This window comes from Prosopis cineraria, unplaced genomic scaffold (assembly GCF_029017545.1).
Source record: "Prosopis cineraria cultivar Desert tree isolate PC_DT_omini unplaced genomic scaffold, ASM2901754v1 PC1211, whole genome shotgun sequence".
NCBI classification, from domain to species: domain Eukaryota; kingdom Viridiplantae; phylum Streptophyta; class Magnoliopsida; order Fabales; family Fabaceae; genus Prosopis; species Prosopis cineraria.
Genome location: NW_026556536.1, coordinates 18,676 through 32,693, shown reverse-complemented (window position 1 = coordinate 32,693; position 14,018 = coordinate 18,676). Strand labels below are relative to the sequence as shown.

The window sequence follows — 14,018 nt, the reverse complement described above, 5'->3', positions numbered from 1 at the left end:
AGCATTGAAGAGATTGTTTGACTATCACGAAGCTGAGCCAAGCCCAGACACATTTCATAGAACAGATTCTATAATGAGGATTTGCTTGATGATGAGCATATTGATTTGAAGAAGCTGCAGGTAAGTTGGACGTTGCATTACAAATTTTCTTGTTTGAAATTTGACTTTGAAATCATAAGTGGGAAAAATAACAATTCCCCCATTGAGGGAGATAGGTTTCTGAATATGTAAATATATTTACTGTGAAAGAGTTTTTGTAAATGTTTGACTGGCAGAGTACTGTGGGGAAGGTGGAAAGAAGTGGAACAGAAGCTTCAGCAGTGGAGCAACTCAAAAAGGCTGAAAAAGCCCATTCTGGAATCCCCATGAAGCCTACGAGATTGGCATGCTTCTTGTTGAATTGCTGATTTATGAGGTATAAATCTCTCTCCATCTTCATCTAATTTATCTACATGAATCTTTGAACATCCAAACAGATTTTTTATAAGTTCGAATTGAAAAGAATATTGAAAGAAATAGAAACCTGTTTACATGAGATATGCAGGGGAAATATAAAGAAGCCCTGAAACGCGATTGCTTGAAGCATGAAGAAATTTCAGATGCTCGTCGTCCACTGTACAAAGTACACATGCTCGTTCTCTTTAGTTCTCTTATCATTTTTCATTTCTTCTTACCTCTTGAACTCCGACCTACTTAGAGAACTAAACGTGGCTTGTGCTTGAACATTTTGACAGGCCATTATATACATAATGCTGGGAGACGACAAAAAAGCAGAAGAATGTTGGGAACAGTTCGATGAAATCCGAGAACTATTCCATCTAAGAAAGCCCTCATCATCATCTTCTTTGGGTGAGGCGATTGACACCATTACCGATTTCCAGACGTTCAGGAACAAAGTGATGAAACTTAAAACTGGAATTGAAGAGATTTCTGCGAAAAAGAGTTCCCGTAAATGAGATGCATGAATATGATCTGAGTTTTATTTTATTTTATTTTTTTCTCTTTGTGTGGGAGAAAAAATGGTGTGTGAAGAAGAAGACGGTATCCCCTGTTCCTTCAGCGCTTGTAGTAACGCGCCTTCTAAAGAGGAACGTCGTGTCTGTGTATAACAACGGAGGAGACAAGTTGGTTTCATGTTTTTGGTCCCTCCCATCTTTTTTCTGTCTTCAGAAGCTATATCCCAGTCATCTATTTGTACGGATTGAGCCAAGTCAATGGGGTAATTACTATTTAATGAATCTATAATATTTGGTTAAAAGTATATAATGTTATGGGGAAATTATATGTCCTTAACTTATTTTTAGTGATCGATTATTAACACTACCTGGAATTCTAAAATTAATGAGGATGGGGAATGATTGAAAAATGTAGGGTAAATGCCAATATTGGTCCGTATTTTATTTTTCAGTCCTGTAGTTTATTTATGTTATTCCTCATTTGCAATGTTAATCCTTCTAATTTAAAATATATCTACAAGGATCATGATTTAGTCTAAATAGTGTTTAATTTGCTGACATTGAATTAACATGATTCATAATTTAACGTTTAACTAGCCTAAATTATGTCTTCCAGATCATCACACAATTTAGCCGTGTTAAGTCCATATCAGAAAAATAAACACTGCTATGACAATTCTTGGGTTTTATGAATATTTTTCAAACTAAAATAACTAACATTGTAAACCGGTCAAGTATATGGAACAAGGAACGATGAAAATAAATTACTAGACCAAAAAACAAAACACAGTCAAAATATATGTATATAAAGTGATATTTTCTCCAAAATAATAACAATTAACTTCTCTTGAAATTTTAAAATGAAGGTTTAGGAAATGATATTATCCCTAAATCATGAACCATGTGGAGCATTTTGAATTCTACTCTGTTTTATTGATAAATTCTTCTTGTTTTATATAAAAATTGATAAACTCAATGGCATGAGGCATAAGCCATTGATGAGGTTAAATTTTTGCACTAAAGAAAGTGCAACTTTGCAAAGTATTGGCTTTGGCGCCACAGTACCTTCCGCATACTGATGTAAATTATGAAAATACAGATAATGTCAACAAAACATAGAAGATATATATATATATATATATATTCATGGACGATTATGTATTGTATTTTAAACTTTGGTCCCTTCACTTTATCTTTGTTAGCACTCTCACTTATTGACAAAACTTGAACGTCAAAATTGATTGGCACTCGAATGCAATTAAAAAAATGGAACATTCCGCGGGTGTTTCATTGAAGATCATGAGTCTTTCTCCAGAGGAAAAAATGTGATTGCGAGATCAAATAGGAAAAAGAAAAGGATCAGCAATCTGTGAATCTGACGCATTATGGGGAAGCTAATAACTACTTCAAAACCCCTCATCCTCCATTCCAAGTTCCTCTGCTTCTCTCTCTTCTATCTCTTCTCCTCCCTCTCTCTCGCTCTCTTCACCTTTCTCTCTCAATCCAAATGCCTCCTCCGATCGTCTCCCTTCGATCCCATACGCTCCTCGCTCTTCTCCTACAATTCCTCCTATCACCCCCACAAGTATGCCGTCTCAACCACTCGCTCCACCTGCTCTTCCCCTGTCTTCTTCTCAGGTAGTTTTGTGATTCTAATCTTTGCTCTTTTCGTAATTGATCGGTTTTTGCCATCGAAGCTCTGAGTTTTGGTTTCTGGCTTTTAGATTACTGGGACGCTTTCAAGGATATCCAGAATTTCCGCGATCAGTCTTCATCTTCCCGCCGTGTTATTAAGTATATGCAGGGGAATTCTACCAGTTTCGGTGGGAATTTCAGCTCTCAAATAAGATTTTCTTATTTCAATCATCGAAATGATGACCAACAAATTCCTTGTGGATTTCTCAAGAAATTTCCAATCGCAGATTCTGGTGTGTCCCACATGAAAATTCACTTCTCTTTTTACCTGTGCACAAATTAACATCGGCCTGAAGGTGTTTTGTTCTCTGTTATGATGTAATTCAGGGCATAAACTTCCAAGCTCTGTTCTGTTACAAATAATTCATTCTGCAGCATTTTTTTAATTAATTATCAGACTGTTTTTGATTTTGAAGTTGTTGGTTCTGCACTGTACATGATGTGTGTGTTGTTTCTCTCTTGATTCAGATCAAATGACGATGGAGAAGTGTGATGGTCTGGTAGTAGTTTCAGCCCTCTTCAATGACCACGACAAGGTGCGACAGCCAAGAGGGCTGGGATCAAAAACATTAGACCATGTGTGCTTCTTCATGTTCATAGACGACATCACTCTGAAAGGGCTTCAATACCATGGAATAGTGTCAGCAGGTGAATCAAGAGAGTACAAGGTAGGAGCATGGAGGCTCGTGAAGGTTTCAAGGGAGGATTTGTATGAGAACCCAGCAATGAATGGAGTGATACCAAAATATTTGGTACACAGGCTGTTTCCAAACTCCAAGTTCAGCATATGGATAGATGCCAAGCTGCAACTAGTGGTGGATCCATTGTTGCTGATACACTCGCTGGTGATATCTGAGAATGTGGACATGGCTATATCGAAACACCCTTATTATGTTCATACAATGGAGGAAGCAATGGCCACAGCGAGGTGGAAGAAATGGTGGGATGTTAATGCCTTGAAGTTGCAGATGGAGACTTACTGTGACAATGGCCTCCAACCTTGGGGACCTTCCAAGCTGCCCTATGCCTCAGGTACACATCTCTTCGCTCGCTATCATTTATTTTAGGAGGATTACATATAAATTTCAAATAATAAAATTAATTACTTACAAATCCCATACACTTGTAATTACTGGAGTTTAATTAACAGGTAATAATATGGAAATATGAGTTGTAAATAGACTGAAAAAATAATTAATTTCGTTAGTTGGGATTTAATTTTAATTCTCCTTTCTTTTGTTAGATTATGAAATTGCTTGTGCCCTGTTTGTAAGTTGGATGTAATTTAGATCAATTTTCATTGAGAGATGAATACTGTAATGATAAGTCACGTTCTTTGATATCACTAGCTAGACGGTTAATCTGTGTTGTTTGTTTGAGAAGGACTATGCTTCTTGTTAGATTTGGTCACCATGCATATTACAAAAGGGAGAATTTCATTTAGGCTCTCAAAACTCAAAAAATTGCATGCAAGCCTAATAAAACTTGAAAATGTATTACAAGCTCAAGGACCTTTCTTACAAATTTTGCTGTGAACAAAAAAACTTATTTGCCCTCATTTCAATAGAAAGTTCATGTATCCATAACAAAACATTTATAGATTCTCAACACAATATTCATGAATATACAACATATTTGGTGGACATTAACTTGACGTATGTTGTCTCAATAAAAATATGTTGTTCATTATGGACTTTATATTATGCAAATGTTGCAAGTTTATATATGTTCATTGTGTTGAGAATTGATAGATATTGTGTTGTGTATTCATGAATATTGTGTTTCATATCATTTGCTTGTTCTCATTTCAATAGAATGTTCATGTATCCATAACACAACATTTACAGATTCTCAACACAATATTTATAAATACACAACATATCTGGTGGACATTAACTTGAAGTACGTTGTCTTAATGAAAATATTTTATTCATTATGGATTTTATGTTGTGCAAATGTTGCAAATCTACAAATGTTCACTGTGTTGAGAATTGATAAATATTGTGTTGTGTATTCATAAACATTGTGTTTTATATCATTTGCTTGTTTGTACATTTCATTTGAAATTAAACTATATTCACTAAATGTGTTGTGCATTCATGAACATTGTGTTGAGAATTTGTGAACATCTTATTGTGCACACATGGACATACCCTTGAGACAAACGCAATTGTGTATTTTTATCCGTAATAAAATTTGTAGAAAGGGTCCTTGAGCCTATAGTGTATTTTTTTTCATATTCTATTGGGATTGCTGTACAAATTTTTGTGTTTTAGAGATAATAAGTGAGATACTTATTACAAAGCCTTCGAAAATTATGCTATAGGTAGCTTGAGCTTGAAAAAGGGCGTCCTCATCGTAAAGGTAATCAAATTTGCTTTAATTCGAAGCTGATAAAAGTAGAGTAGTACATTTTACAATTAAAGGACTTTGGTTATATTTGTGTGATTAATTAATAAGTTAGGAGGAGCGGGGCGGCAAACCTTCATCTGAATGATTATTTTTAGGAAAGTGAAAAGCTTTCGCGTGCTGTGACGAATTCAAGATTATTATGATCATTATCGATCCATAATTACTAATGATAATTGCTTAGTTATGGCAAATGCAGAATGTGCCCTTAATAGAGACGGCTAATTCAAGGAAGGTTATGTGTGGGGGCGGACTTTTTTTATCATGTTTATAAATCATATCATTCAATTTTTATTATAAATTTTTTTTACCTTATAATAAATGTTGAAAAGACAAAGTATGTTATTAAAATATATATTTATAATAAAAAATTAAAAACTTATTAAACTTTTAAAAAAGGTTAATAAATTTTAATATTTTCTTGATTTCAATAAAATATATTGAAAATAATTTATAAATAAAATCATAAACGTATTTCAGTAAGTAATAGTAGATAAAAATATAAATCAATTATTAATTTCTTTTAATTTTTGTAGCGTGAGTTTTTTATATACTTTGCAAAGCTCTTTTTTTTATTTTAAAGTTTTATATAAACGACTTGTTGTCTTATAAGTTTCTCAATTCTATTATAAAATTATTTTAAATTATTAATAAAAAAATTAAATAATTTAGTCTATATTGCCCTCCCAACCTTACTAGCTTGATTCCGCCGCTGCGTGCGAAGACTGAAATCTCTCCTCATTCTCATGGGAAAATAAATGGAATTAGCATCTTAGAAAGTAGTAGCAAGTACAGCCAAGTCAACCATACAAAATTCAACCCTCACATGTAACTTGAAATAACAATCTACCATTAGGTTTGGCATGGATGATAAGTTATTCATCAGATCTTGTAAGCATGTGATTAGGATTTGATTCTTAGGCTATGCATATGAAAGAGTATATGTTAGGAGAGGTTAGCCTCTCAAATGAAATCTCAATACTTCCAAGGATTAGTCTCTAACAATTGACTTATCCTGAAAATATACTAAAAGACAATATATATTTATACAAAATAAACATCAACATTATATTGTAAACGCAAAATAAAAATGTACTGATTAAAAATTAAAAAAAAATATTATAAAGCATCTGTTATAGAATAACAGGATGAAATGTGTTGTGTTTTATCCAGTAGTATTAGAGAATGTAAATAATGAAATGGATGGATATGGCAGATGTACCAGACAGTGCTCTGATACTGAGGAAACATGGAGTAAGAAGCAACCTGTTCTCGTGTCTAATGTTCAATGAGTTGGAGGGATTCAACCCCAGAGACCAACTAGCGTTTGCATTTGTGAGAGATCACATGAGACCAAAGCTGAGGCTCAACATGTTCGACGCTGAAGTCTTCGAACAAGTGGCCCTTGAGTATCGCCACAATCTCAGGCACACCAGCAGTGAAGGTACTGATAAAGTAATGTTGAAGAAGGCTGCCACAAGAACCAGAAGGGCTGACTCTGACTTGTCATACTTCAATGGCAGCTGCTGCAGCAAGTGTCACAATTATCTCTCGGTTATGTGGGATGATGATGATCAATGATCACCATCCCCTTTGTTTATTATATTTTCCATTATTCATTTCTTGCTCTCGTGCCAAGAAATCCTAGTTTATTAGTATATATCTTCTGGACGATGAAAGGTGTAGCTGTAAAGAAACAGAACCCTTATGATTGGTTTTGTCTTTTTTGTTCGTAGAACGGAGTCTCTGACAATTGAAGGAAAAATGGGATATACAGAGAGTACTTTTACTGGGGTAAAACTGATGACCTGAGAGAGTTCGTTGTCAGGCTCGTTTCCCCTCTTTGTAAGAAAACTCATAATGAAGCCTTGCATATCCAATTTATTTTCTACTCTATACGCTTAAAAATATAAAATATTTTTTTAAAAAAATGAGTGTTTAAAAATATAAAATTTTTTAAAATATAATTATTATTATTTTTTAAAGTGGTTCTATTAATAATAAATTTATATTTATTATAGGATGTTTAATATGAGTAAATATAAAAAGATAGAGTTAGTTTGAAAGTATGTAATAACTTTATTAAGAGGTGAGATTCAGTTAAAAATATCTTACATTTTTTAATAAAAAAAATATAAAATACTCTTTTATTTTAAATTATAAATAAAATTATGCATATTTATAAAATATAACAATAATATTTTATAAATTTATTTTTTAAAAATAAAAGTATAAATTTTTAAAAATCCTCCTACACGCTTAATCATTGAGTTATAATATTATTTTAATTCTCTTTATATTTAAAAAGTAATATAAAAAATATATCATTAATAAAATTTTATTTTTTTGAAATTATCTTATATCTTGTAATAATAATTTTTTTAAATTATGGTACAATTTAGAATAGAAAGAATATTGCATCACGTCATGTAGGTAACTACCACATGTTGTCAAAATAGAAGATCGATCCATTAGCAATTAAATTTATTGCCATATGTTGTTTTGACATTTTCCTTATTCTCTGTCTGTGAACCCGTTTGAATTTTAATTAGATATGATTAATTATAAATAATTAATTAATATGATTGATTTTAATTATAATTAATTATATTATAGCACAATATTTTTGGATATTAAAATTAATTTTAATTATACAAATTACCATAAATAATATTATTTTTTAAAATTAAATTATTAATAAAATTATATTTAATATTATTAAATTTTTTAAACTTTATTTAAGAAGTAAAATGTATTATTTAATAATAAAATTAAATTTATAAACAACATTTCATAATTTATTTTAAAATGTGATTTTAACTCAATAACTATTATTTTTTTCTGTTTGAAATTTTTTTAAAAAAATCAATTATTTAGGGCCCATAATTAATGTCTTGTCAAACAGGACGCATGTTCATCTTTGTTATAATAGGATTAAGCATTAAATTTGGGGGAAAATGTTTCTTAGGGTGTATTCTGCGTGTCAAATACATGATTCTCATTCAATCACCATCATTTATCGTATCGAACACCCCCACCCACATCGTGCCCCGACAAACTGCATCTCCTTCCACTGAAATTATCTCTTTTTCTTCCTCACTATAAATTCTGTGTTTTCGTTCACAATACAAGGTGTTGTTCTCTAAAGTCTGGAACCCAGGTCAGCGAAATTTCTCGAACCCTAAATAAACTCTTCTTAGCTTTACCTTAATGGCAACACATCTAATAGCAACCCACGGAGACAACGCTGAGGTTTACCATGGTGAAGATCTCTGCAAGCAGAAGTCACGCGAGCTGCTCGGTGAGATTTGTCTGCCCGAAGGATTGCTCCCCTTGAACGACATCATCGAGGTAGGCCACAATCGCTCCACTGGCTTCGTCTGGCTCAAGCAGAAGAAGAGGAACGAGCACAGGTTCGAGGCCATTCGACGCACCGTTTTGTACGAGTCCGAGGTCACCGCCTTCGTCGAGATGCGCCGAATGAGGAAGGTAACGGGGGTGAAGAGCAAGGAGCTGTTCTTTTGGGTCACTATCTCCGATATCTTCATTGATGATCCCGATTCCGCTAAGATTGCCTTCGCTAATTCCAGCGGGATTTCCAGATCCTTTCCTGTCTCGGCTTTTCAACTCCAAGAAGAAGATCAAGAGAAGAAGGATGGTAACTAGCAAGTAGAATTAGCAGCAGCAAACGCAGGAACAATTACCGGATTGTTCCAGATGAAAGAATTCAATTCAAATAATTCTAATTTTAGGGTTTTATTTAGTTGGACCTTTTTATTCAATTCAAGTGATGGTTCAACAATTCGAAATGGCAAACCTTGGGAAAGTAATTTACCCTCTATAATTTATTGGAAATTATCTTGGTTGGAGTTGGAGATCGAAGATTATCAGATAATGCCAGTCTGGATTCAAAAAAAAAAAAAATCACTCGAATCAGCATAACATTGTTAACGGGATTCTTCAACTTCGAATTTTTCAGTGTCTGGCTACTTGGTTCCTCCCAAGATTCGATGTTCATGTATCCTTCGAATATGATTCAAAATTGTCATGCTAGTTGCTATTTTTTTTTTTAAAAAAAGTCAAGAATTATTTTTGTCCCTTCAAATTTTATGTAAAAGGTTATTGGGAAGGTTAAACTTATTATGAATTAATTCTCTTAATTTTAAAAATTCTCTCACTTATTTTCTTATCATTTTTTCATTATTAGTTAGCCATTAGTAGCCTTATATTATATTTTTAAATATTTTTTATTATAAAATATTTGAGTTGAGGGTGTATTATTTAAATAAAAATTGAAGGGTAAAAATAACCTTTAAATCAATAAAAAATATTAAAACAATATTAAAGTTCACTAATAACAAACAAACATTAAATATTTTTAATATCAAAATGATAAAAAATAGAATCTTTAACGTTGAGAAATAAAATTAACACATAATTGAGTTTATGGTCTCTAGTTATCCTTCGGATAAAATGAAGGGGTAAAAATAACACTTGATCCTTATTTTAATGTATTCTAAAACTGTTGTGTGGAATTATTAACATCAGCTTCATGGTAATACTTTTTAGCTTTTTATATATATTTGTTCAATGCAATGGTATATTTGAATATTTAAGCTTGAGAATGTAAGGTAATTATTTTAAATAAAAGTATAAATTTAATCATAAATTATTTTTTAAGAAACAGAAGGTAGCCTATATTATTTATGGTGTTACTGTAAATCATGAACTTATAAAATCAAAGCACTTGGTACTTTTCATCAATTTGTTGATGACACTATTTGAAGAGAGAGAAAGATAGATTAATCATTTTATCTCTACCACAAGGTTGTGAAATCGATCTGTCTCGAGGTTGAATTCATCGACATCTCCACCTCTATTTCTATCTCTACCTCAATGTTGCAAAATTAGTTACTCCTTCTTCTCTTTTCAAGAACAAATAATTTTATAAGCAAAGCATAGATATGAGCAAAATTCTCCATCCAATAACCAAAACATTTGTTGATCTCAAGAACACAAAGCTAAAATCTAACACAGTCACTATTTACAACTAAAATCTCAATACGAGATCAAGTGTATCATCTATATCATCATCAATCATCACCTTGTTTCTCCTTTGGAATGGGGAAGAGATGGACAAATGGCACTAGTACAAAAAATGCTTTTTGAACCGGTTAAAAAAGCTAATCAAAATTGAATTTAGAACTGATTTAGATAAGAGTGGTTTAAAAAATGTGAGACTTCCTAAACCGGTTGCAAAATTGTCAAGAAGGTTCATGTTAGAAAATTGTCAAAAAAAACAAAAAAAAGGAACACTTTCTCTACCAGTTTAGAAAGTTCATGTTCTAAATTAGTTATTGTGTTAACTGGTTTAGTATATATACTTTTTAAGTCAGTTTAGAAAGCATTGCATACTAAGCCAATTTTGACTTTAACAGATTTAGAATATGAACTTTCTAAACTGATTAATGTCTTAACCAGTTTAGAAAGTGATCTTTTTTTTTTTTAAATACTTTCATTTGTTTTATCTTAAGCCCCCTATTTTTTAGGACAAATTTTTCAATAACTTACAAATAAAAACCATCTAATCCAGTCCAGTATAATCTTATAATCGAATAACTAATATCAATAAATCAATTGAAATAATATTTAATTCAAATATGTAACTCAAATAAACCCTAAATATTGTATGTACAATTTCATGAAACTAATCAAACTATTTAAAAAAGACATTATAAAAACTATGTGCTACCCCATATGAAACTTTATGAAAAACTCCATCCACCATTACTTGACCTTATCAATGTTCTCCTTAAGGAATGGTTCAGTAAGCTCGAACATCTAAAAAGAAAAATAAAATATTAGTAAATTGTGAAGGAAGAAAAAAAACAAAACTAGATGGACTAAAAAAAAAACCAAACTAATACATTCACCTCTTAGGTGAATGAATTCACGCCATGCATGATAATCTTGAAAATATGCCACATGACATACAAGCCACATAATTGAGACTTCTTTGGCTGCCTATGACTTTGTAAATGAATAGAAAAATTATATTTTTAAAAATTAAGTAGGTTAATTTCCCAAGAAATGTACTCTTACCTTTGGCGTGATCCATATAGGGTCATTAATCTCATGAGTATGCTTCCTCAACTCATCATGTTGATATGTCCTCATAATCTTATCAGCAAAATTACAAAGTCAACAACCACTAATTAAACATAACAAACGATGCTTTATAGTGAATGGATACTTACTAACCTACAGTCTTCTTCAAATCTTTCCCTACTTTATAGTGAAGGGAGCACAAGAAGAGGACAATGTTGCTCTTCATGGTAAGGAGTGCCAATTACCAATGGCCACTATAGAAAAATATTAATGGAAGTTAAAGAAAGCAAATTCAAAGCATAATTATATGAAAGACAAAAAAATTTTTACTCATGGATATATGGTGCAATGTAGTACTCTTTCGGAGTACCTCTAAGATATATATTCATCTCTCAGCTTAGGAGTGTTCTCGAGCAAATTAATCCAAACTTATGATATTTTCCTAATGACACCAAATCACGATGGATATATCTACAATATTAGATGTGAGTTAGTTAAACTATTTAATTATACTAATTTAAGATAAGATGCTTATTATCACATCTGAAAATGCGATGCGGATAGCGCGCAAGATTTAAGATTCAACCTTTGAAATCAAAACCGATTTAAAAGAATCGCCACTAAAATTTTAAAAAAATCTTGGAAAACCTTTAAAAGAAAATGAAAAGGATAGTTTGTGAAAACAAGATGGGTTCGAGAATTGATTGAGTGTAAGGAAGGTATTAGACACCTCACAACATCTATTCGTGAGAACAGTTATCCAAAATTAATTGTGTTAGATTAATATGGTTTTAAAGTTATTTTAATTACCATTTCTCATTCACGTGTAAGACATTAAAAAAAATAAAGAAACAGTGATTTATTTATAAGAGCAAACTTGATCCAGAATCTGACTCTAGAGCCTACATATCCTGTAATGGGGATCAAAGTTCACATAGTTCAAGATAGATGTGAGTGTCAATGGTTTTTAATTTATGATGAAAAGAGAAAGTCAAATGAAAATAATTTATCAATTGCAAACAAAATAATTTTCTAAAATATGGGTTGGTATGTTTTAATTTGCAAAAATAGTTTAACTTCATTTTCTTACTCTCATTTTAAATTTAAAAAAAATGTTTTCACTATTTTATACTAATTTTAGAAACTATGTTTGTTTTTTCCTTTTTGAAAAATAAATGTGAAGTAATATAGTTTCTCTTATTTTGAAGATTCACTTTATCAATATAAAAAATTAATTTTAAAATCTTTTCTAAAAATGATTTAATGTATCTACTGAGACTTATTGTCACTCGTGGGCATACAATTGGTCTTAATGCTTGCTGAAATTTTATTTTTCTCTTCCAATATGAAATCTTAATTATTTACTACATATTTCATTTTAATATTTTTCTCACTTATATATATATTGAAAATTTATTCAATGTGCCAATGGATACTTTTATCATTCATGGCAAAAAAAAGTATGATAAAGAGTCTTAATCATTATACCTATAAAATCTTATTGGCTCACATGTTAATATGATTATCCTAAGTGTTTGCGGAGATTTTTAAAATCACACGTGACAAAAGGATTTAGCAATCTAAGTTGGTCATAATTTAAATACATTAATTTAATTAATTAATAATTTTTAAAAAATTTATTATATTATTATATACAATATCCATTTATTTATAAATTAATAATCATGACATTTGTAAGGATTTATTATCCTACACAATAAGATGATTAAGCTGAATATCTATAAAGATTCTTCAAATCTCACATGATACTGTTTAAATATTTTTAATTGATTATATTTTGAAAAAGGTAAAAACAAAATTGCTAATTTAAATCATGTGCTATTGAAACCCATATTTAATATACAAGATTGATTCTAACATATGCAAAATCTTATTAATTTACATGGCATAAGATTATTTTAAATGTTTGCAAAGATTCTCAAAGTCTCACATAACAAACTCTAAAAAATGAGATTTGTGTTCATGTTCATGAATCATTCATTTAAACATAAAATTCACAAATGCAATAAATAGAGAGCAGACTGTTTTTTTTTTGTCTTGAACATGTGATCTTATATATTCGGCTTGATGCTTCAATGATATTCAAAAGGAAGAAAAGTAAATAAATGAAGTAGCAACATTTTTTTGTTAAGAAGACAATTAATAAATCATGTGTGTAGCCATTGCATAATTCCCCAACAGCACTAATTTTTCTCTGAAAATGATTAAAACCAAATCAATGCCTTATCTTTATCAGCAAAGTAATATCGACAAATTAGCTTAGTCCATACATTCTTTCATGCTAAAAATGCATCTAAAATTTAACTTACAATCATAGGAAATCTCTCATAGCTTGAGACACAAAAATATGCTCAAAGCCAAATCAAGCCAATTTGCATAGCAAAGAGAGCTATAACTTGGAGATTGTGTCTTTTTTTTTTCCTTAAATGCATCCAGAACACATAGTATGTTTAAAGTTTGAAAGAAAGATTGATTTTAGCAACCTTAATTGAACTACATGGAGGACAACAATCAATAACCGTACTAATTACATATTCTGGTAGTCAAGAATAGCAATATCAAAGAGACACCAAACCATATAAACTCATTATAATAACATATAGGCACCCAAGATACCCAAAATATGGAATAAGCAAATTAGCAACCTTGAACACTTAAGTCCAAATCATTATCGCTTTTTCCAATACACGCCCATAAATACATACAGTCTATCAACACATAGAGCAGTATGAACCTAATATCCTTATTAAAGAAATCAACCTACAACAAGCAATTTTGATAAACATCAAAGGCAGTGGTTTTGATCCTTTAATTCATATCTTCATTCAA

General features: G+C 31.0%; 3 protein-coding genes across 3 annotated transcripts; all 3 read left to right on the top strand.

The window, feature by feature from the left end:
* Window positions 1–362: 362 nt before the first annotated feature.
* Window positions 363–1,296, top strand: LOC129299566 (uncharacterized). The gene is made up of 3 exons (XM_054938040.1): window positions 363–415; window positions 545–622; window positions 735–1,296. The coding sequence occupies exons 1-3, from the start codon at window positions 386–388 to the stop codon at window positions 954–956; spliced, it is 330 nt and encodes a 109-aa protein (XP_054794015.1). The 5' UTR covers window positions 363–385; the 3' UTR covers window positions 957–1,296.
* A 950-nt stretch (window positions 1,297–2,246) lies between these two features.
* On the top strand, window positions 2,247–6,855 carry LOC129299565 (alkaline ceramidase TOD1-like). Its single transcript, XM_054938039.1, has 4 exons — window positions 2,247–2,594; window positions 2,681–2,884; window positions 3,120–3,683; window positions 6,277–6,855. Exons 1-4 carry the CDS (start codon window positions 2,342–2,344, stop codon window positions 6,639–6,641), a joined length of 1,386 nt encoding a protein of 461 aa, XP_054794014.1. The 5' UTR covers window positions 2,247–2,341; the 3' UTR covers window positions 6,642–6,855.
* A 1,209-nt stretch (window positions 6,856–8,064) lies between these two features.
* Window positions 8,065–8,862, top strand: LOC129299568 (uncharacterized). The gene has a single exon (XM_054938043.1). The coding sequence runs from the start codon at window positions 8,271–8,273 to the stop codon at window positions 8,724–8,726; it is 456 nt and encodes a 151-aa protein (XP_054794018.1). The 5' UTR covers window positions 8,065–8,270; the 3' UTR covers window positions 8,727–8,862.
* The last annotated feature ends 5,156 nt before the right edge of the window (window positions 8,863–14,018 follow it).

What these genes read in the sequence shown, in the direction of transcription:
- LOC129299566 (XM_054938040.1), top strand. Translation starts at nt 386, where the DNA reads ATGCTTCTTGTTGAATTGCTGATTTATGAG. An exon ending in TTGAATTGCTGATTTATGAG is followed by an intron (nt 416 to 544) that starts GTATAAATCTCT and finishes TGAGATATGCAG; the next exon opens with GGGAAATATAAAGAAGCCCT. An exon ending in CTCGTCGTCCACTGTACAAA is followed by an intron (nt 623 to 734) that starts GTACACATGCTC and finishes ACATTTTGACAG; the next exon opens with GCCATTATATACATAATGCT.
- LOC129299565 (XM_054938039.1), top strand. Translation starts at nt 2,342, where the DNA reads ATGGGGAAGCTAATAACTACTTCAAAACCCCTCATCCTCCATTCCAAG. An exon ending in ATTTCCAATCGCAGATTCTG is followed by an intron (nt 2,885 to 3,119) that starts GTGTGTCCCACA and finishes CTCTTGATTCAG; the next exon opens with ATCAAATGACGATGGAGAAG. An exon ending in CAAGCTGCCCTATGCCTCAG is followed by an intron (nt 3,684 to 6,276) that starts GTACACATCTCT and finishes TGGATATGGCAG; the next exon opens with ATGTACCAGACAGTGCTCTG.
- LOC129299568 (XM_054938043.1), top strand. Translation starts at nt 8,271, where the DNA reads ATGGCAACACATCTAATAGCAACCCACGGAGACAACGCTGAGGTTTAC.